The 21,723-nt window shown below is 32.7% G+C and overlaps 1 protein-coding gene across 1 annotated transcript; it reads left to right on the top strand.

The window, feature by feature from the left end:
- Window positions 1-10,157: 10,157 nt before the first annotated feature.
- Window positions 10,158-21,345, top strand: LOC139862983 (uncharacterized). The gene is made up of 25 exons (XM_071851640.1): window positions 10,158-10,543; window positions 11,899-12,066; window positions 12,411-12,485; window positions 12,723-12,801; window positions 13,231-13,295; window positions 13,381-13,470; window positions 14,837-14,926; window positions 15,065-15,151; window positions 15,258-15,341; window positions 15,644-15,763; window positions 16,011-16,042; window positions 16,143-16,275; window positions 16,363-16,767; window positions 17,178-17,671; window positions 17,749-17,812; window positions 17,884-17,986; window positions 18,077-18,255; window positions 18,387-18,512; window positions 19,406-19,476; window positions 19,651-19,713; window positions 20,017-20,089; window positions 20,279-20,398; window positions 20,484-20,561; window positions 20,682-20,732; window positions 21,005-21,345. The coding sequence occupies exons 1-25, from the start codon at window positions 10,286-10,288 to the stop codon at window positions 21,116-21,118; spliced, it is 3,222 nt and encodes a 1,073-aa protein (XP_071707741.1). The 5' UTR covers window positions 10,158-10,285; the 3' UTR covers window positions 21,119-21,345.
- The last annotated feature ends 378 nt before the right edge of the window (window positions 21,346-21,723 follow it).

The raw sequence follows: 21,723 nt of genomic DNA, 5'->3' as shown, positions 1-21,723 counted from the left end.
TCCTATGTCCAAGTAGCATCACATAAGCAGTAAGTATAAGAGCTTGAATCAAACAGCACCTGAGACAAAACATGCTAAAGTGTCAACCAAAAGGTTGAGTGAAGTTCATAGGTTTAACAAATAAGTTTGACCGTTTGTTTTAGACCACAAGATTTAATTTGTAAGGTTGATCTCCCGCAGGATCAAAAAGTTATGCCAGTGCGTGATATTTAGACTAAACGTTCAAGTTTGCCCCATGACAAGTTGTGTCTGTCCTTGTCGGTTTAATTTCATTATCAAGTAATACAAAGACTTAGTCAAATGTATCGGGGACGTTACTCCCGATAGGCCTACCCCCAATAAATAAGCATGCCGCAGCACTTAAAAATATCACTGTAGGGACTTAGTCGGACATAGCCGGGTATAGCATAGTTTTAGCAGTTGGTACTTGTGTCTAAATTGTAAATAGTAAAAGCAGCATGTGTCTCACCCCAAATAAGTTAAATAAGTTTGCTAGCAATAAAGAGTGGGGCTATGAATTCACCTTAGTAAGTAGAGAGAGAGTTATTCCTCGGAATAAAGAGTTGAACGAGTGAGCAGGAAAGTCAACCTATTGACATTTAAGAGTAGTTAAGTGTTTTGCCCATGTTTAAGTTTAAGTATGTGTTTAAGTATAGTTTGTTTTACTAAGTTTCTATTCCTAGTAAGTTACTATTTTTATAATGTTTCCATTTTTAGAAAGTTTCTTATTTTACTAAGTTTCTATGACTATAGAGTTTCTACTTTTATGAGTGTTTTTTTCATTTTAGGATACTTGCCGTATTAGATAAGCTTCCAATCACCCCTTTCCCTTCGAATGGCTAATTTAGATCTAGGGGCTTGAGCCATAGGACCCTTTAAATCGGAAGTCCAAACCCTCTGCCTAGAATCTCGTAGAAACCATTCGTCAAGAAAGTTCGAAGATCTATACATCTCTAATACATATCCCAAAATATTTTTGTGCTACAATATAAGTAGTAGGTTATAGGTGCTAGTAATAGTAATAGTGTATACATGTTAAGTACTAGTATAAGTAGTATTAGGGTTTAAGGTTTTAATATGTATATGTATATATAATTCGTATATATACATAAAAATATTTTTTTTTTTACATGTATATATGTATATATAAATCTAGGAGTGTTTATGTATATACTTATGAATAACAAGTTTATAATATGAATATGAATTAACAAAGATTAAAGTTTATGTAAATAGTTTAGGGTTTATGTTATACCTTTGAAGATTCAAGATAATTAACAAAGAAAAGATGAACACGATGAAGATGGAAGATCAAAGCCTTAAAAATCTTGAAGAACTCCTTGAAGATTCTTGAAGAACACGAAGAACAAGCTTGAAGATCCGAATACCACAAGAGAGGGAGAGGGAGAGATTGTTTTTGAGAGAGGATTTTGGTGTGATTTGTGAATGAGAAACTAGGAGTTTATATAGTGCAAGTATTAGAGTGTTAGTCAACATAAGGATGTTCTAATTAATGATTTTATTTTATTTTATAATTTTTAGTCAACAATAGGTGGTACTAGTTTATATATATATTATTTTAATTTTTAGTCAACATAAGGATGTAATTGTTTAAGATTCTTTAGTCTCATTATTATTACTATTATTACTATTATTATTTTTTACATTTACTACATGATAAGTATTATTTTCTTTTTACTAATTCATGACTTGTATATATTTAGTTCTCAATTGTTTTATTATTTATATAAATGTCAATTTTTATTTATTACTTATAGGTTATCAGTTATAATATTACATAAATGCATAAATTTTAATTAGCAGTGAGTGTCGACTAACAGTTTATTATTTTCATCATTTATTAACTTGTCAATTATTGCACAAAGTTAATTAATATGTTTTCTAACTCTTAATACTTAACAATTGTTGATTAAAGTTTAATCATTAAGTTTTGATTATATTGTTTGGGCATTTAATATTGGAAAAATATATAATGGAAAAATGAGGGTCGTTATAAGAACAAACACAAGGACCAAACCCTGTATTCAAAGAATCCAGGTAATTCTGGATCCGATGAAATCTTTAGAGAATATCTTGCTCCGAGGTCATGTTAAAATCTTGCGGAAAATTTTTCTTCATCAACCTTCGAACTTAGAAATTCCAAAATATCATCATAAATATCTTCGATATTTCTGAGGATATTTTCATAAATATTCTCGTCCGAAATTATATACCTCTTCGTGCTATCTGTAATACATTATATTGGAAATTTCTGTAAAATTTAAGTATAAACTATGAATGAATTCTGAAGTAGTGTTGGGAACTGAAGCATGAGTTAGTATAATATAATGACACTTGATCAACGTGATTATATTACAGTAATTCATGCTGAGTTTCTAATGGAACGTGATGATTCATAGACCATACCGTCATCATGTGCCATTTACACGACTCTTATATTCTACTCAATCTCCAAATATATTAAGAACATATCTTTTTGATAGTTCTATCTTTCTGGATATTCTGGTAATTTGACAAATCAAGACCGTGCTATTACAATTTCTTCCTTAGAACATTAACTATGTTCATTCCGAAATTCATAACTACGAATTCTGGACCATTACTTGTTGTACTTAGAGTCGAGAAGAGAATAAAAAAGCAAAGAGCTCCGAGATATAAGGGAAAATATAAAGCCCAATGACAACACCGAAATTACAAACCGTGCATATCAATACGTATTGCCACGTAAAGGCACGGGAGAATTAAAAACACTATAACCCCAAGGTAATAGTAAAAGTAAATAAAATCCTTCGGTGGTAGATGAAAGAGAAGAATGACAGATATGAAGGTTAGAAGTATATCAAGAATCAGAACTGGATGGATCATATTGACGAATGTTTTAAAGTATGAATTGAGGAGAAAGAATAGAATGTGTGAGTTGTAAGGAAACGACGGGGGTGGATTTATAGTAAAATATCTGACAGAGCAATCAAAACAGATGATCGCATTTAAAGCGGATCCTAATTTCCTTGATTGCCGAAGAACCAAATCTTATTACGAAGATTTTCTTTAAATCCCTTGAATTTCGGAAATCAATCATAACTACGTCATCGATGAAAACGAATATACATTTACTCAATTCACTCTCTTGCGATAGCTTCACTTAAACTCTTCGCGTAATCAAATTGTTTTATCTATATTACTCAATAATGATAAAACTTTATTTATCAACTCATATTCGTCATGAAAACATTTTTATAGTTGGCCATGACGACCTCGATCAAATTTCGGGACGAAATTTCTTTAACGGGTAGGTACTGTAGTGACCCGGAAAATTTCGACTAATTTTAAACCAAACTCTCGATACGATTTAATATTGTTGACACAATAAGCAAAGTCTGTAATGTTGAGTCTCAAAATTTCTGAACTATTTTCATAAATGCATTTAACCTCGACCATTTCTGACGACTCACGAACAGACCTACTAGTCTTACAATTAGAAGATAAATAAATATATATATATAATTATATTTAAAATATATCAAAAGTAGTAAATAAGAGGTAACATTTTTTTTACTTCATATCTTATTACTGAAATATTAATTTAACAATCCATAATAGATAATGAATTTCTGAATTTGATAGTTCTTATTTCAGGTTTAATATATATATGGTCTAGTTGAACTCTAATTTATAGGATAACCCCTTATATATAGTTAAGGTTCAATATATATCTTTAAAAGCTAGATACAATTGATAGGTGATTGTATATTTTTTTTTTCCTTCATATGTGATAACCTAATAATAAATAAATCAATCGGATATATTATACAGAGTATATATTCAGTGTAATTGTATGTTAGTGTAAATGTAAATTATAAAAATCAAAAAGATGTCGGCCACTATAGATGGATATAAGTCATCTAATGTTAAATGTATTAAGCTTTATAGATCACAAATTTCAACTTTTAGCCTTAATTGGCCAAACATGTTAATAACCTTATGTAGAGGACTAGAGGCTTTGTAAATATATCACTCCCATAGAATATTGAGTAAGACATAAACCAAAACATATCACTCAACATTAGCTACTGAGACTGTTTTAAATATGATTTAAAATTATGAAAGTCTTATTCTTGGATTAGGAAAATAGTGTCGGTAGGATATGAACAAGACAACCTTCACGGGTTTTGTTAGTTATCTACTTTTGTTAGTTATCTACTTTTCTTAATAGGAGAAACCCACTAGTGATCATAATTGATATTATGATTTCTACTATAGTGTTTTTGCTCGCTTTCTTCATCACAAGAGTACTTATATATATATATATATATATATATATATATATATATATATATATATATATATATATATATATATATATATATATATATATATATATATATATATACATAACTTATATTCATATAGATGATATATCATCTACAACCACCCATGAATACCACCTTAATATCACAACTAGATCACCTCACTTGCAACGATTCAATGCTATTGCTATATTTTATTTTGGTTTCTATTTAATCCGATCACTTCCTCTATCTTTCCTCTATCTCTACAATCATCCACCATGAACACTTTATTGAATAAACACACCATCTTGTTAAACCACAACCACCACTTGCAAAACCACATCTCCATAATATGTTTTTGTTTCATGTTGAGCACCACAACCATCTTCTTGTTCGATACAACCCAACACAAACCCACATCATCAAACCCATTTTATCACCACCCTAAAACCCATTTAACCATCACCGTATTCTAAGTATCCAACTGATGTCAACATCTCTTGTTGTTGTTCCACTTCATGCTCGATATTAACTAGTGTAACCTCCTGTTTCATTATGAGTTCGAACTACAACAACCTTGCTGCTGCAATTCGTTTTCTGTTTCTATTGCTACTAAAACACAATAATGATGATGACTGGATGCGTAATATTTTCTGTTTCAACTTCTGTTTCAGTTTCTTGTTCAATTACGAACCACCTTCACCTTAAACCAACCGTAAGTTCCTACTGCTACCATTACTATTCTGTTTTCTGTTCATCTTTCGAACCATCGATAACCCACTTGATGTTACTAATCTTGTTCCTATTCGTTTGTAAACCGAAAACCAAAAACCCATCTTTTATACTAATAAGCTAACAACTGCTATATCGTTTGATCATCATCATCATCGTGTGGCCTGCTATTCCGTTCCTATTGGTGCAACACGGACACCACCATGAAATCACAACCCACGAATTAAACTGCAATCTTTTACCCACTGTCTCTGTTGAAATCTATAATACAAAAGAAAATAACGATGATGATGATTCACTGATTATCTGTTTTTGATTAAACCATCCCAAGCAAACCCATTTAATAATTATTAAGGTTGATGAAGTGAAGCTTCTTGGACGTTTTCTTTGTGGCTGACAAATACAGATATGGATAATCCCCTTTACACGTACTTAAATCACTTACAAGACTACACCTTATATTAGTTTAATAATAACCGATACCTTTAAATAATTCGGGGCAACTTGTATCAACTAGCTATTCTTGGATCGGGCTGCTGATAGGCCTATAGTTCATTTGTTTATTGGACCCTTTCTGTTGGAAACCGAATATAATAAAGGATGATGATATACGTTAGATGTTATGGTGGGATCTTAGGTAGTAAAGCCAACATTAGTGGGGATTAATGAACTATATTTTGAGATGATAAAGTAAGGATAGGGTCATGGTGAGCTGGATAAAGATCTTAATATATTCGATTAAATTGCAAAAGTTTAAACATCTAACGTTTGATCTAGGCCATAACAATTAGATAGATTGGAATGCCACAGTACAAATTGGGCCGAAAGCCACTATGTTTTGTTGGGCCGTAAATTGTTTTGAAGAACTTGGGCCTGTTTCAGTTTTGCTAATATTGGGCCGAATCCAATTCAATTAGATGACATGATAGTGGTGATGTGTGATATACGATGTATGATATTCAGAGATGACGAACGAAAAAGATAATGATATGATCATAGTGATGGTGATATGGAATGTTATGGTGATGGTAATATTACACGATATGATAATGATTAGGATAAGATGATAATAATGTCGTGATACATGATGGTTATTATGATGATAGACGATGATGATAGATTGATAATGAAGTGTATTATGAAGAATTGGGTTCTAAGTTAAAAAGAAAAGTAAACGGATTCATAACTAATAATAATTAGTCTTGCGTGTTCAAAACAGAAACAAGCAAATAGTTCAGTGGTTTAGGAGGAAAATTGTTTACCGAGAGGTCTCGGGTTCGGGCCTGGACTCGGGCATTTTTTTTAGAAACACATAGCGTAATGGTTAAGGATGAATTCGGGTTAGCGGGACGTCGCGGGTTTAAACCCGGACTTGGGCATTTTTTTAAGGACTACTTCTTAGAGGTAGTTTACTTATTACTCCTTATTGTTATTATTATTATTATTATTATTGTTATTATCATTAAAATTAAAAATTAACATTTTAATTAAAATTATAACTATCATTATTATTATCATTATTATTATTTTCATTAACATGATTTTTATATATAATTTAATTTACATTATTTTTATTATCACTATTATTATCATTAGTATTATTATTATTATTATTATTATTACAGTATTATTATTATTACTACAAACATAATAACATTATTATATGAATATTACATATAGCAAATTACTAATTTTTGATATAATATCAACTACAAATATATATATATATATATATATATATATATATATATTGTAATATAACTATACGTAAGAATATTGATTATTTACAAAATAACTATATATAAAATATAACTGAAGTTATAAAATATAAATAAAGTATATAATTATATAACTACAACACTTAATATATAAATATTATGTAAGAGGATTTATGTGATTATATGTGTTAATATATATACATGATATATATATATATATTGTAATATAACTATACGTAAGAATATTGATTATTTACAAAATAACTATATATAAAATATAACTGAAGTTATAAAATATAAATAAAGTATATAATTATATAACTACAACACTTAATATATAAATATTATGTAGGAGGATTTATGTGATTATATGTGTTAATATATATACATGATATAGGTTCGTGAATCCGAGGCCAACCTTGCATTGTTCAGTATCGTCGTTTGAATATTTTTACTACAAAATATTGTAGAGTGAGTTTCATTTGCTTCTTTTTACTCTTTACATTTTTGGGACTGAGAATACATGCGCAGTTTTTACAACTGCTTTATTAAAAGGCTTTTGAAATATATGTTGAACTGCGAATACATGAAATGCTTTTATAAATGTTTGACGAGATAGACACAAGCAAAACATTCCTCGAATGAATTATTATGCAGACAGAAGTTCTGCGGATTATTATTGAATTATGTGGACATGATAATTGCCACCATTAAATTATGTGGACATGATAATTGCCACCATTGAATTATGTGGACATGATAATTGCCACCAATTGATGTGAATGTTATGTATCGAGAGAATGATTTTTATACACAGGTTATGTGTATTATATTTTGTACACGAAATATGTGTACGGTTACTAAGATTTATGAAAAATGATTTCGTACACGAGAAAGGTGTACTGTATTTAAAATATATCGCATGTACATTACAGGTGGGTATAGGATTCGGGCCCATTTGTACCATGCAGGATTTAAATCTTGTGGTCTATCAAAATGATGAATTTTATTGTTTTATGATAAACTTATGAACTCACCAACCTTTTGGTTGACACTTTAAAGCATGTTTATTCTCAGGTATGAAAGAAATCTTCCGCTGTGCATTTGCTCATATTACATGGAGTCGTTTATGGCATATAGAGATCAGAACCTCGCAATGGGTCCAACTGTTGGAGACTTCGTCCAGATGGATTAGGACGGGGCATTTCACCGTCGGCGGGTATAAATTTTTACCCGTACCCGTGCCCGCGAGTATGATTTAATGATTTTACCCGCCCATCGCGGATCGAGTACCCGCGGGTCACGGGTTTTTTCTCGCCAATTGCCATCCGCATCTTCGCGTAATAATCAATCAATTAACAGTTAATTAATCGTTAACGAATTACTGTATTACTAGTGAAATAACCCGTGGAACCACGGGTTTGTTTAAACGAAACAGTTTAACGATATATTCTTTAAGTATTAAGTGAATGTAAATAAAGTCATTTAGTTTAATCATATGGGTACCAGAAACCACAAAACAAATCAAAAAACCAGTTCATAAACTAAAAACTGTGATCAAAATATACTATCACAAAACTAAATAGAGCAATTAAGCTCAGGTCAGACTGATTATATACTACTTAGTATTCTACAGTTCAGACATGCATTTATTATTTTTAAACTATTCTCATGAATCTCATACCAATTACGCAGTCTTTCCTATGACTTTCTCATAGCCAGTTGAGATTATTTTTCTTTACACATGTAAATTACGTTTTCACTTTATAATGAGTTTATTAAGTGAAATTATGTAGTAAGCCATACAATGAAATTTAATGATGGTGTTGGACATAGTTTCAAACGGAAACTATAATTCATGACTTCGCATACAAAATCATACAGTCTTTCTGACTTTTAGATTACAAAATTAAACTCACAGTCATAGCTGAAAACCAACTATTGCATTCTCCGATAATTCTGACTAAAACTATTGGTATTCATCAGCATGATCAAAACAGAAAAAAAAGAATATAGTATTTACCTTAAACGTGTACGCTTCAACTAAATGGGAAACCAAAGTATCTCCAACCAAGTTATGCGCGGATGCAAACTTCTTCCACCCGACACTAAGTCCTCTCTTGTCAGAATTGTAGTATTTAAGAGCCTGAAAAAAGATATAGTATTTTCATCTTCGAGCACCATGTCACAATCTATTTTTCAGTAAAAACAACTTCCCAAACCACTGTGAAAAGCCCTGCATCTATAAGCATTAAAAGCTCGTAGAGTTTCTTTAACTAAAATTCAAACCGACTGCACGCTATTAAAAAGACAGTAACTTTATACCATCCAATAACCAGCATCAACATGTGCTTTCACCATCAACTTTACACAGCCAGGATACTCGGTTTTAAAACTCGACTGGACCTTTTCACCATCAACTTTACCCAAACCAAAGAAAGTAGATAATTGATCGGATCATAAAAATTGAATAAGTAAAGCATACTCATGCTTATAGGAACCACTTAGTATCGCGGATAATTTAAGCAGAGTACAAACTATGTTGGAAGGGTTAAGTAGAGTAATCAATAAATTTGTAAACATCAATTTAACACATGATTATGCATAAATTTGTACACATCAATTTAACACAATATACCTTGATTTTATAGTGTTTTTAACATGATCTTGCTGAATGAATCTGATAACAGGTAATGATTGCAAAAGTTCTCTAATAAGCTACAGATCAGCAATAGATGAATAAAGAATACGGAGTAATAGATATAAATATAAACACAGATATAATAAAAAAAATCACGATTTGTATTCGTATAAACAAATAAACAATAAGAATAATGATGTAATTCAGTAATTCATACTAACCACCAAATCCAGGTTTAGAAGTAATTTGAATTTGAATTCCTGCTTGATTCGTTACACCAAAAATCGGTGGACTCCCGAAAACCTACTTCTTGCATTCGCATCTGTTGCAACAAAATTAAAAAATATATATATATATATATATATCTTTAAGGACGAGAATGAAGATCGTTAGACCTTACTAATACGTTCTAATCTCCTTTTAAGTATACATGTTAGAGAGTATATCGATTGAAGGTGTGCAGTTGTTTTTGTAGACTTGAAGCGTTAGAAACTGAACCCTAATTTAGATAGGGCAAATGACGATAAATTTATTTAATTAATTAATTAATTTTTATGACATCATCAAATGTTCTTAAATTTTTTATTTTTATTTTTGATTTTTTCTTATAAAGGAGAATAACTTAATTATGACATCATCATTTTAGGATTATAATAGAATTTATTTATAAGATTAATTTAATTGAATTTAATTTAATTTAATCAATAATCGAAAAAATGCATTGAAAACAGGATCAAGTACTAACAGAAGTGATTATACAAGTCAATGTAAATCAACGCACTGAATCGTGATCTAACATTAACCTTGCACCACTGATCTGCATAACTATTATCATTGACAAATGGAGTTCCAATTTCATCTTCATTTCAGATCCTTGATTTGAGATGCAGCAAGGCAATTTTTCATTACCAACACCATTTGCTCTGATTCCTCTCGCTTTAAATCACTCAAATTTGACAACTGAGGGTTTCGAGCTTTCTAGGTTTTTAATTTTAGGTTCAATTTTGTTATCTCCACGTGGCAGCATCGCCGCCGGCGACGGCGACGGTATGGATTTTTCAAAAGTCGGTGAGAAGTTTCTCAGCTCAGTCCGGTCCGCTAGATCTATCGGTTTCCTTCCGTCAACTTCCGATCGCCCTGAGGTAATTCAAATTTATCAGCTCAATTTGATTTCAATTAGGTTATTGCAACATATATATGCATTTTTTTAATTATTATTGTACTGTCAATGAACTATTTAATTCACACACCTATTACAATATACGGAGTACAACATATGTATGCATTGCAAGATACAAAGGAAGTACATACTCCATTGAAATATTATAAGTAGCTGTAAGTTTATGATGATATAATTAGGTCTTATTGTGTACATTTTGTGATGTTTTTGAGCTAAGGGAAGTAGGCATGGTATCTGATAACTGGAACTATTACATTTTGTTAGTGAATGGTTTTAATAGCTTTTTTTTGGTTAAGCTGGTTTCAATAAAGGAGAATGTTAGGTTTTACTTGTAGGCTAGATGTAAGGGGTTCTTATTTGTATCGGAAATTGCGTAAGAAATTAGAAGCTGTCGTAAATTACTTTAGTATTCATGATTTTTTTTTTTTGGAAAGTTGGATTTGGAATCACTGGATAGAAACCACTTACCCGATCATTTTCCACGCACACGCGCGTTTCCAGGCGGAAACCGAACTGTATAACAATACATGATCCATCAATCCATACGGGCACGTGGATCGGGTCGAATTCCTGCGTATGGGACGGTCAAACCTCCCTCACGGAATTTTTACGGAGCCAGGGATCGAACCCTGACCTCTAACCGTGCCCAATACTCAAGGTATTGGGGTTGAACCATTGGACAAAGTTAACATAGAATCTCGTAGGTGCTGATGGAAGTATTTTCAGGTAGGGTTATGATTTTCACTCAAAGGATAAAAGGTTACAAGTTAATGTGTAAGTTATTTGAACTTTAATCAGCTAATGTATTGACTGGAATAAGGTGAATGCATGCTGTTTCGGATCTTCCTATTATAAGTTCTGAATATAGTTGATAATTCAAAAAAGAGATAATAAGAGTGTCTTCTTGGTTTAGAGGACTAAGGAGAAAACTGGACATGATTTCCGTATTAGAAGTTTACAACCCGGTGAATATAATGAAGTGTGATAAGCTAAAGAACATGCTTGTATAAACAGTTGGAGTTTTGTTGATGTACATGATAGCTTAAGTTAATTGAGTCTAAAGTAATGTTGACATGATGTTTAATTGTGTATCGAATGGCGAGAGCAACCAGTGAGTATTTTGGATTTACAGTTTATAATGTGTGAATTCTGATAAGTTCAAAGAAACGGAATTATTGATCATGCATATCCATATCATAAGCACTTATAATAGTACCATACTGTGTGTTCCATGTAGAAAAACAAATGTTCATTGTGTCTGCATAATGATTTTACAATTTTTCAATATGAGTATGATGTAAATTAATCATCTTACAGGTTCCAGAACGTGCTGCAACTGCAGCAACTATAGCGCGTGCGCTTGCTTCAATTCCTCCACATCAGAGGCAAAATATCTCTTCAAGTTCTGAACAGCTGAGTTCTATGTATGGAAGTGAGCCTGCTGGTCAAGTAGTCGAAGAACTTGAGCAAGAATTTTATGAAGAGGTTTGACATTTATGGGATTTGTAACATTACATATTAAAATTGTGTCTTCCACTCATGTTCTGTTTAAATATATTTGTTATTCTTGTTAGGGTTTGGTTCTAGTAAGACCAGGTACTGCCAGATAAGGGGCTGTTTGTTGTGGATTTCTTCCTGTAGTTTTCATATTAGTTCGTTACCTATCTGTCCTTTTTTTGAATAAAACAGGAGATGTGTGGTGGGTTGGGGGGGGGGGGGGGGGGGGGGGTTGGAACTTGCTATATAAAATATTGCTTTTCATATAATTAGTCATGCAGACACCTTCACTTTCACGCAATTTTTAACAGCTGTTTTAATTCTGTAATTAGGAGTTTGATCCTGTGAGGCACACGTTAGAGAATATCCCATCTGAAGAAAGCGATCTTACCTATTTTGAGGGGAAGGTAATCACATCCATGTGTGTTTAATTCGTTTAACAGTTTATGATTACATACTGTGGGTAATGCTTTTACATGAGCACATTGCAATACGTATCTCGCCGTGAGCACTCTTATAGCAGGGAAAACAGAACAGGGAATGGGGATTGGTTCAAATTCTATTTCATTTGTTACTATGTCACGTGTTCATAATATAGTTTCATAAAAGTGTTCACCATATAATTTTCAATTCAATGTTTATAGGCTGCTCTAAGATTATTACAACTGGATAAAGTAACAGAAATGTTGTCGCACCAAGTGATGGAGCACCATGAAGTAATGGGTAAGATTAGTGATTAAATTTGTATAAACTTTTACATAATGAATTTATTTACTGATTATTATAGTGTTCCTCGTGGCTGTTTCTCTATGATACTTTATAAGTAGACATCACAATTCTTATAGAGGTTGCTAAAACCTTTTAGTTTGTATGTGCAGTTCCATCACTAAGTTTTGTACACTATTATTACTTACATAATGACTCTGAAAATTATTGTCGAAGTATGGTAGTTGATAGGTAAAGAAAGAACATAGGGGTATATCAGAGAGTGGTATGCTCATATTCTTATGTTGTAAGGGTATTATGCTTTTTGGTTCTTGAGAGTACTATGTTTGTTGGTGTAGTTAAGTTGTGTATATCTTTAACAGTTTCTACCTACTGCTCTTTGATATAGAGTTATATGATGAATTGTTAATCTTTATTTACATCCAGTGAAAGGAATGGATCTGGTAGGCGAGTTGGAAAAAGACTTGAAGATTGCAAATGTCATTTGCATGGTAAGCATGTGATCGGATAATTATTTTTAGGTAACACATGCTCTGTTCAGAACTTATATAATGTTTGATTATTTTGTATGCACAGAATGGACGAAGGCACCTTACTTCTTCCAGGAATGAGGTATCAAGGGACCTTGTTGTTAACACAAGTTCTAGAAGAAAGCAAACTCTTTTGGTATTTCCCATTCCCTATACCCTTGAATATTACTTTTTTTTTTTTTTAATTTAATTGGCATGCAGATTTTGCAGACACATGATAGTTTTTATGAAAGTAATGTGCTTGACTCATCTCGTCTGGTTCTAAATTTGTCTCTAATATAGTAATATTACTTTTGGAGTTTTTAAACCCATCCTCATATATCTAAATACCTTGGAAACGGGTATTCTTAACTGGTCCATTTCGCGTATAGCTGTGTATTCACATGCACCATAACCTCTACCATGGTTTTGTATAATGTATTAATTTCGTTGCCAACCTCCAACCTCAACTGACTTTCTCCGACAGTTTCTTTTCTTTTTTAATCTGTTTTATTTATTTATTTATTTTTTGGTAAATATGTACCGTTTTTTGATACAAGAGTGGAGGGAACGTTTAGGAAATTACTGAAAATAACAAGAAAGCTGATAAATGTCATTATGCCTTACTATACTACATTTTTTATTCATATGATACAATTATGTTGTTACCATAGCCAGTACTCAGGTTTATAGATATTTCATGCACGGATCCTCTCAACTTAAAGCAAGAAGTGTAAGGAAGTTAGTTTAGATTCAATACAATGAGTTTAAGGTAGGTTTGATTTTCTGTGAGGAAGTATATGGTTGGGCGAGAATAAGGTAAGTGTTATGTTATGGTGCTTCAAAGCTCCATCTTAAAGACATTGGGTATGTTTGGCAAAATTAGCTGATAACTAGTAGCTGGTAGCTGATAGCTTTTAGCTCGTAGATTGTAGATGTTAGCTTTTTAGATGTATTTAAGTGTTTGGTGGAGTAGCTGAACCTGTTAAATAAAGAGTAAAATGACAAAAAGCTAGAAGCTAAACGCTACTCCTAGTAGCTTTTAGCTTTTTCCCTTTGTCTAAAATCTTTGAGCTCCTTTAACCAAACGAAACCTTTTATTTAATATGAGCCTTTTCATAAAAGCTAAAAGGTAAAAGCCCTAAAAGCTTCTAAAAGCTCTACGCCAAACATACCCATCATCTCAAGATAACCTAGTAGTTGGGTCTTGCTGGTTCAAACTTCACTAGCAACATATCTTAGGGTGGTTAGGAAAAAGGGTCAGAAACGTTCACGGGATAACCCGGTTTGACCATGTACATGTAAATAAAAATACTCTCCTTCCTCGGGTAGCAAAGGATAGCTTGAACAGGGAAAACCTTATCCGTTTACCCGGGTTACATTGTTGAATTTAAGTTTATCACATAAATTAGGTTTGCAGATAATTTGATGTTCAATTTACTTGCATTTATATTCCATGGCTCCATTTGAGGCACTGCTGGGTATTTTTATATCTCACAAGAAAATGTAAAATGAATTTGCAGAACATACTTCAAATTTTATCTGCGCTTCGTCGTGCAAAGGATATGCAAGAAGAACTTGAAACCCACGTTGATGAAGAAAATTTCTTTAAGGTTCACGTTTGTTTCCTGGAAGTTTTCTGTGCCATTCAGTTTACCTAGTTTCTGTGTCTGGTTTCAACGATTATACATACATGTTTTGATCTCTCAATCCGAGACAGCCACTATATTCTCGACTGGTTCCCTGTACAGGCATTCCAGGTCCTTTCAGAGTATCTTCAACTTCTGGATAGCCTATCAGAGCTTTTGGTTATACAGGAGATGAGTCGAGGAGTCGAGGTAATAAATTAAGACAACTGGAATATACTTGTATGGTTTACTTGAACTGATCATTGTTTTAGTTGTAGTACACTGTACAGTTCTGATCCGTACGTTTACGTTGCAGATTTGGTTGGGAAGAACCTTACAGAAGCTAGATTCACTTCTATTGGGAGTGTGCCAAGAGTTTAAAGAAGCAAGCTTTTTGACTGTGAGTATGTTGAGCTGTTGTTTTCGTTACATTTTATTCTAGAAATTGTCGTGGGTGTGGTTTTTTTTCGTTTTCCAAATTGTCGACTGTATCTTGATTTAGATCTGCCTTGCATCACATTAATCAAATTTTAATTATGGAAAGATATTTATTTGATTACCATTTCAGTTGATAAATTGCACAAGTTATCTGTTATTTGATTGATTACTATCCAATTAGTAATTGCACAAATTTTATGAAGGTTTTTTTTTACTTCTTATGTTCTTTTTGTACAGTATAAAAATTGCTTTCAATCCTTGCAGGTGGTCGATGCTTATGCATTAATTGGTGATGTTTCTGGTCTGGCTGAAAAGATACAAAGTTTCTTTATGCAGGAGGTTATATCTGAAACTCACACAGTCCTTAAGAGCATTGTGCTAGAGGTACACTTACTTCCAATAACATTAATCTATATATACCAGTTACCAGAATATCCCTTGAGGCCTTGATACGAATTATGAAAACTTATGGAGCAAAATCACTCTCATCCTAAACTGGTTACTACTATAATCTTTTCACGAAATGATGTGTTTTTCGGGACAACCTATTTGTGAAGTGATGTAATTCTTTTGTTATGGTTATTGTTATTTATTGTTTTAAAAAATTTGCATGACTAATTGAATGTGGCAGGATCTAGAAGCGGCCGAAATTCATAGTACCAGGTGTTATTTCCTTGTAATTTATCATTTATCTGTCCTGCCTAAACTTTTCTTTACATTATTTATTCTTAAATATTAAAAACTATTGATTTTCATATCTCAGGCTTACATATAGTGATCTTTGCACTCGGATACCTGAATCCGAGTTTAGGCAGTGTTTATTGGCAACTCTGGCCTCCCTCTTCAAGTTGATGTGTTCATATCACGCAATCATGAATTTCCATTCAGAATATAAGGTATAAACATTTTTACTTTTTTGTTGTTGTTGTTGTGGTTGCTGTCATGATTTACTAATTACAGTTGGTTCTTCAAATGTTTTTCAGATCTCAATGGGTCAATTATCACACGAAACGGGACCTACAAACAATAGTCCACAAACTGACGTAAGTGAAAGTGGCAGTGAATCAAGGGATGATGGCAGTGGAGCTTCAAGTAGTGGGTCCCCCTGGTTTCAGCTTCGAAACGATGCCACAATGTTTGTTTCACAAACATTAGAGAGAGGCCGAAGGAATCTTTGGCAACTTACAACAAGTCGTGTTTCAGTATTGCTATCTTCTTCTGCAGTTTCTTCAACCAGCATTCATCAGTTCTTAAAAATATATGAAGATTTGAATATCTTCATCTTGGTTGGCGAAGCTTTTTGTGGGGCTGAAGCAGTTGAGTTTAGACAGAAAGTCAAGGCTATTTGTGAAAACTATTATCTTGCTTTTCACAGACAAAATATACATGTGAGTTGGCTTAAATGGTTTTTTGTTCATACAATTTTATTTTAACTTGTACATTTATAGTAGCCTGTCTTGGTTTTTGCAACTCGTGGAGTACTTAAGTACTCGGTCAAACACAGTCAAAACTCGGGATTACTTGGAAAATCGATCAAAACTCGGGATTACTCGGAAAATGGTCAAAATCGGTCAAAATCAAACTTGGTCAACATCATCCGAGTACTCCCCGAGTTTCCGAGTACTCCTTCAAAGGTCCCAACCGAGTACTTCCCGAGTAGTGATTTATGCAATCTTGGAAAAGGTCATAAAAAACAAAGTGGAGAAGGCTTAGAAATATACTGTGTTGGACTTTAATATTGCATGTTCCAGAAATATTTATATTTAATGTTGAGTATAAGATAACTTTCATCTTATAGGCTCTGAAAATGGTTTTGGAAAAAGAAAGTTGGTTCACCATGCCACCTGAGACGGTTCAGGTAGTGAGCTTTGCTGGCCTTATTGGTGATGGAGCTGCGTTAATTAGTCAAACTGGTCAAGAACTACAATCCCATAAGTCAACTGATTCTTCTGTAAAAACTAGCACTAAGCAAGGTGGATTCTCTCATTGGACTAGAATAGGGAATCCGTTTTGTTTTAACGATGGCTCTAACGAATGTGACAGTTCCCTAAATGAAAAAATCAATGGGGGGTCCCACATGAATGGCTCGTCACAAAATATTGATGCAAGTCATACTAATGGCCATGCTGATGACTCAGAAGATGAAAATGAAGATCTACTTGCAGATTTTATTGACGAGGATAGTCAACTACCGAGCCGTATTGTTAAGCCTAAGTATTTAAGAAAAAGCTCTTTGTCTTGGATCGCCGAAGATATGTCAGCCCACACAGGATCATCAATTTGTGTGCTAAGGTGAACTATTTCTCCAGATTCTTAACTATTGAGCATATTGTGTACAGTTATCTGAATTTAATGCATATGCGAAATAGGCTAATGGATAAATATGCAAGGCTAATGCAAAAATTAGAGATCATCAATGTTGAGTTTTTTAAGGTATGTTCCTCATAAAGTCAACTTGTGTTTGCATATATAGTATTTTGTCTAAACAAGTTGAAATCATGCAGGGTATATGCCAGTTATTTGGGATCTTTTTCCATTTTGTGTTTGAAAGCTTTTGTCATCAGAATGCTAATTCTAGTGTGAAAGGGAATAATGATGCTCTTAATCGTGAGTTTATGGCTTAAATTCTATAATTGCTTACCATTCAGTTTCTACGCATACTACTTGATATGAAAATTTGTCTTGTTTGGCATTCAGATCGGCTGAAAACTGCTTTACACAATATAAACCAAGATTGCAATCAGTGGATAAAGTCCCCATCTATTTCAGACTCGTATTCTTCACACACGCCTTTGAACATGCCATTTTCTCATATGGACATCACACCTACCCCACCCAATTCTAATAATGTGCCCGGTACAACTTTTGGCCTAAAGGTAAGCTTTCGTTTTCAATGCATAACAACCACTTTTCGGTTGATGAATCAGTAGGCTGCATGCTTATACAATGCATAAACTGCTTACGAGGTAAACATAATTGTTTTTTCATGCTTCTGATGATGTTTCAGGAAAGATGTGCAGGAGCTGACACAATATCTCTTGTTGCTCGACTGTTGTACAAATCTAAGGCTCATCTTCAATTGATACTTCCTAAGAATAATGCAACAGTTGTTGAAGAATTTTATTCCCATTTGGTACACATTTGCATATTCATAAACTATTATAATTATTTTTATTTTTGTTTGATGATTTCGGTTAAATTGCTATAGCAAAAATAATTGTGTTTTCTAACTGGAAAATTTTAGAAAGTGTATAAATATATGTGTGTGTGTGTTTTGTAGATATATAAATTGTTTTTAGATGTTTTTGATTCTAATAAATTTTGTGGTAATCGTTATACCTGGCAATTGAGACCCATACTCTCAAATTTGGGTCAAATGGGTCAAGCGTTCGTGTCAATCGGGTCTTGAAAAAAAATTTGGCCTGACAAACTTAAAAAAAAAGTCCAATGAGTTTTTCTTCAACCTATTGGGTCTTATACAAAATATAAAAGAACGGGTCAAATGGGTATTAAATCCTAAAGTTCAATAAATAGAGACAGGTCTAATGGGTCTTGTGAATGGGTCAAAATGGGTCGAGTATTACAAGATTCATCCGTCAATTATTAATGAAAGCATTAATGGTTATACTAATTATTATGTATATTAATATTTTCTTATATATATATATAATAAATAATAAATATTAATAATAACTTAAACAATATAATAAATGTAAAAAATAGTGTATGACCTGTTTGGACCTATTTGACCCATTTGACCCATTACCCGGTTCGACCTGTCACACAAACCGACCCAACCTGACCCGTTTGGATCCGTTTAAATTTTTGACCCGTTTGGCCCATGGCCCATTTCAACCCAAAACCGTTTTGACCTGTTACCCAAACCTACCCAACCTAACCTGTTTGGCAGGTATAACATGTTTATCTTCTAATAGTATCTATAAAACCGTTTATAATATTATTGTATACATACCATAAAGGTTAATTTGAATAATGTCAATATGGTAATGGTCAAAACCTTAACAGGTTGATTCGGTGCCAGATCTGACAGAGCAAATTCACAGAACGACTGCAAAGTTACTACTTCACATTAGTGGGTAAAACATGTTTGTCAACATCTTCTGTTCATTTCCTTTATAAATAAACTGTTCGCAATTTACATGCTTCTAAGACTAACCTAATCATGTGCGTAACCAGTAATAAACATATTATACTTTAGCAGTTTATTTATTTCCGTTTTTAGTATGCTGTGATGTTAACCTTAATGGCAGGTATGCTGATCGAATTGCCAATGCTAAATGGGAAGTTAAAGAACTTGGAATGGAACATAATGGGTAACCATCCACAACTGTTGATATTTATATATTTCAGTTATGTACAATAGTCGGCATGCAATATTATTGTATGCAATAGTTAGCTCAATAATGTACAAACAGTCTTTAGTATTACCTTTAGGCCACATCTTCTTTACATACATGGTCTGCAAATTTTCAGAAAAAAACATCTTAAAAAATAAACAGAACCTAAGTTTTGTATGTTATACGTATGTCTCGAATTCTGGTATACCAAGATACTTACTAACATTTAGTGAACTGACAAAATTATTGTTTGAAAGACTGACATGTTGTGGTTAATAGGTATGTTGACCTTTTATTGGGCGAATTTAAGCACTACAAAACAAGACTAGCTCATGGAGGTATTCGGATGGAGGTAAACTTCAAACTTCTTAACAACCAAATAGATGAATCTTGTGTTCTACATTTTGACGCTATCATTAAAATTTAATGATTACCAGTGGCCATATATGGAAACTTTTGAACTGAATGTTTAAAAGTAATTGCCATTTCTATAAAAGGGAAGATTATACTTCCGTAATGGAGACTATTTTCGTAAAAGCAGGTTCAGGATCTCTTAATAGGGTATGGACTTGACAATATCTCTGAAATACTTGTTGAAGGACTCTCAAGAGTGAAACGATGTTCTGATGAGGGTCGGGCCTTAATGTTATTGGATCTTCAGGTATTTAAAAGAAAAACTATTACTTTGCTAATTAAGTTTTTGTATTATCTTGTTGGCATGATTAGTATTTTTGCTATCATTCCAGGTTTTGATCAATGGCCTTCAGCATTTTGTCACCGTAAATGTTAAGCCCAAATTGCAGACAGTTGAAACTTTTATCAAGGTAAATGAATGACGATTTGGAAAATTACTGTATGATTTTTTTTATTCTTTTTAAAAAAAATATCATTTCCATATTATGTGAGTTAATTGCTGATACCGTGTGCGTGCTCTACTGTTACAGGCATATTATCTTCCAGAAACTGAATATGTGCACTGGGCGCGTGCTCACCCGGTAACATTTTCTGGCTCAAGGCTATTTTCCTCATTATTGAAAGTCGTTTTTATCACAATTTATATATTAAATATCGTTTTACCGAATAAAAAAAATATTGGCATGTCAAACCTACTGGACTTGATTTTTCCAGCGACGCATGTAAACTGCAAATTGTTCATGCAATCAAACAGAACAAAAATCCCAACTTATAGAACCGTGTCTGATTGTATGTATATTCACTTCACATCACATCACATTATTAATTAAAATGGAGTATGATGATGGTGCAGGAGTATACAAAAAGCCAAATAGCAGGGCTAATAAACCTTGTGGCTACAATGCAAGGTTGGAAAAGGAAAAACAGATTGGAAGTTTTGGAGAAGATAGGAGCAGCAGGCATGTAATGTAATGTAATTAGCAGCAGCTATCAAACATTCATCGATTTATGAGCCGGTTTGTGTAAATTGGACCCCACAAGTCACTTGTAGTAGTAAAAGAGCTTCCCTATTAAGGGCTTCTGAATTGTGATTTTTAAGATGTTTATATGTTCAATATATGTACATTTCTATACATTTAAACTACTACTTGATTATTGTAACCTTTTTTATTTGGAAATAAATGAAGTAATATATATCAGTTTTGTCATAGTTCCAGTTTGAAAGGCAAAGTTCTCAATACGCAACTCTTACTGCTTCCTGGATACTTACGGATGTAAATATGGAAAGGTAAACATTACTGTATATACAAGCTAAACTTCGACTTTTATCAAGCATTTTGTTGTTACAGATAATAATAATGTTGTAACAAAGGGTCCTATATTGATTCGTGCAATAAGAAAATATTTTTAAATGATACTCTGCATTTATTCAAACCACTATTCCCAATTTCTTGTTCCTGCTCATTAAATTATCCAGCTACCGACCACTATTTTGGTCTTTAATATAATTGTGTTTCGTATTCGTATCGTATACACAAAATTACGCTGTTGGTCCCAGAAAATTTGCTCCAG

The sequence above is a fragment of the Rutidosis leptorrhynchoides genome, chromosome 8 (assembly GCF_046630445.1).
Source record: "Rutidosis leptorrhynchoides isolate AG116_Rl617_1_P2 chromosome 8, CSIRO_AGI_Rlap_v1, whole genome shotgun sequence".
NCBI lineage: Eukaryota > Viridiplantae > Streptophyta > Magnoliopsida > Asterales > Asteraceae > Rutidosis > Rutidosis leptorrhynchoides.
This window is presented reverse-complemented; position numbering and strand designations above follow the sequence as displayed.

Excerpts from the sequence above, each read along its gene's own strand:
- LOC139862983 (XM_071851640.1), top strand. The coding sequence starts at position 10,286 with ATGCAGCAAGGCAATTTTTCATTACCAACACCATTTGCTCTGATTCCT. Across the intron at positions 16,276-16,362 it reads ATTTCCATTCAGAATATAAG|ATCTCAATGGGTCAATTATC; the intron begins GTATAAACATTT and ends AATGTTTTTCAG. Across the intron at positions 20,090-20,278 it reads ATGGAGGTATTCGGATGGAG|GTTCAGGATCTCTTAATAGG; the intron begins GTAAACTTCAAA and ends TCGTAAAAGCAG.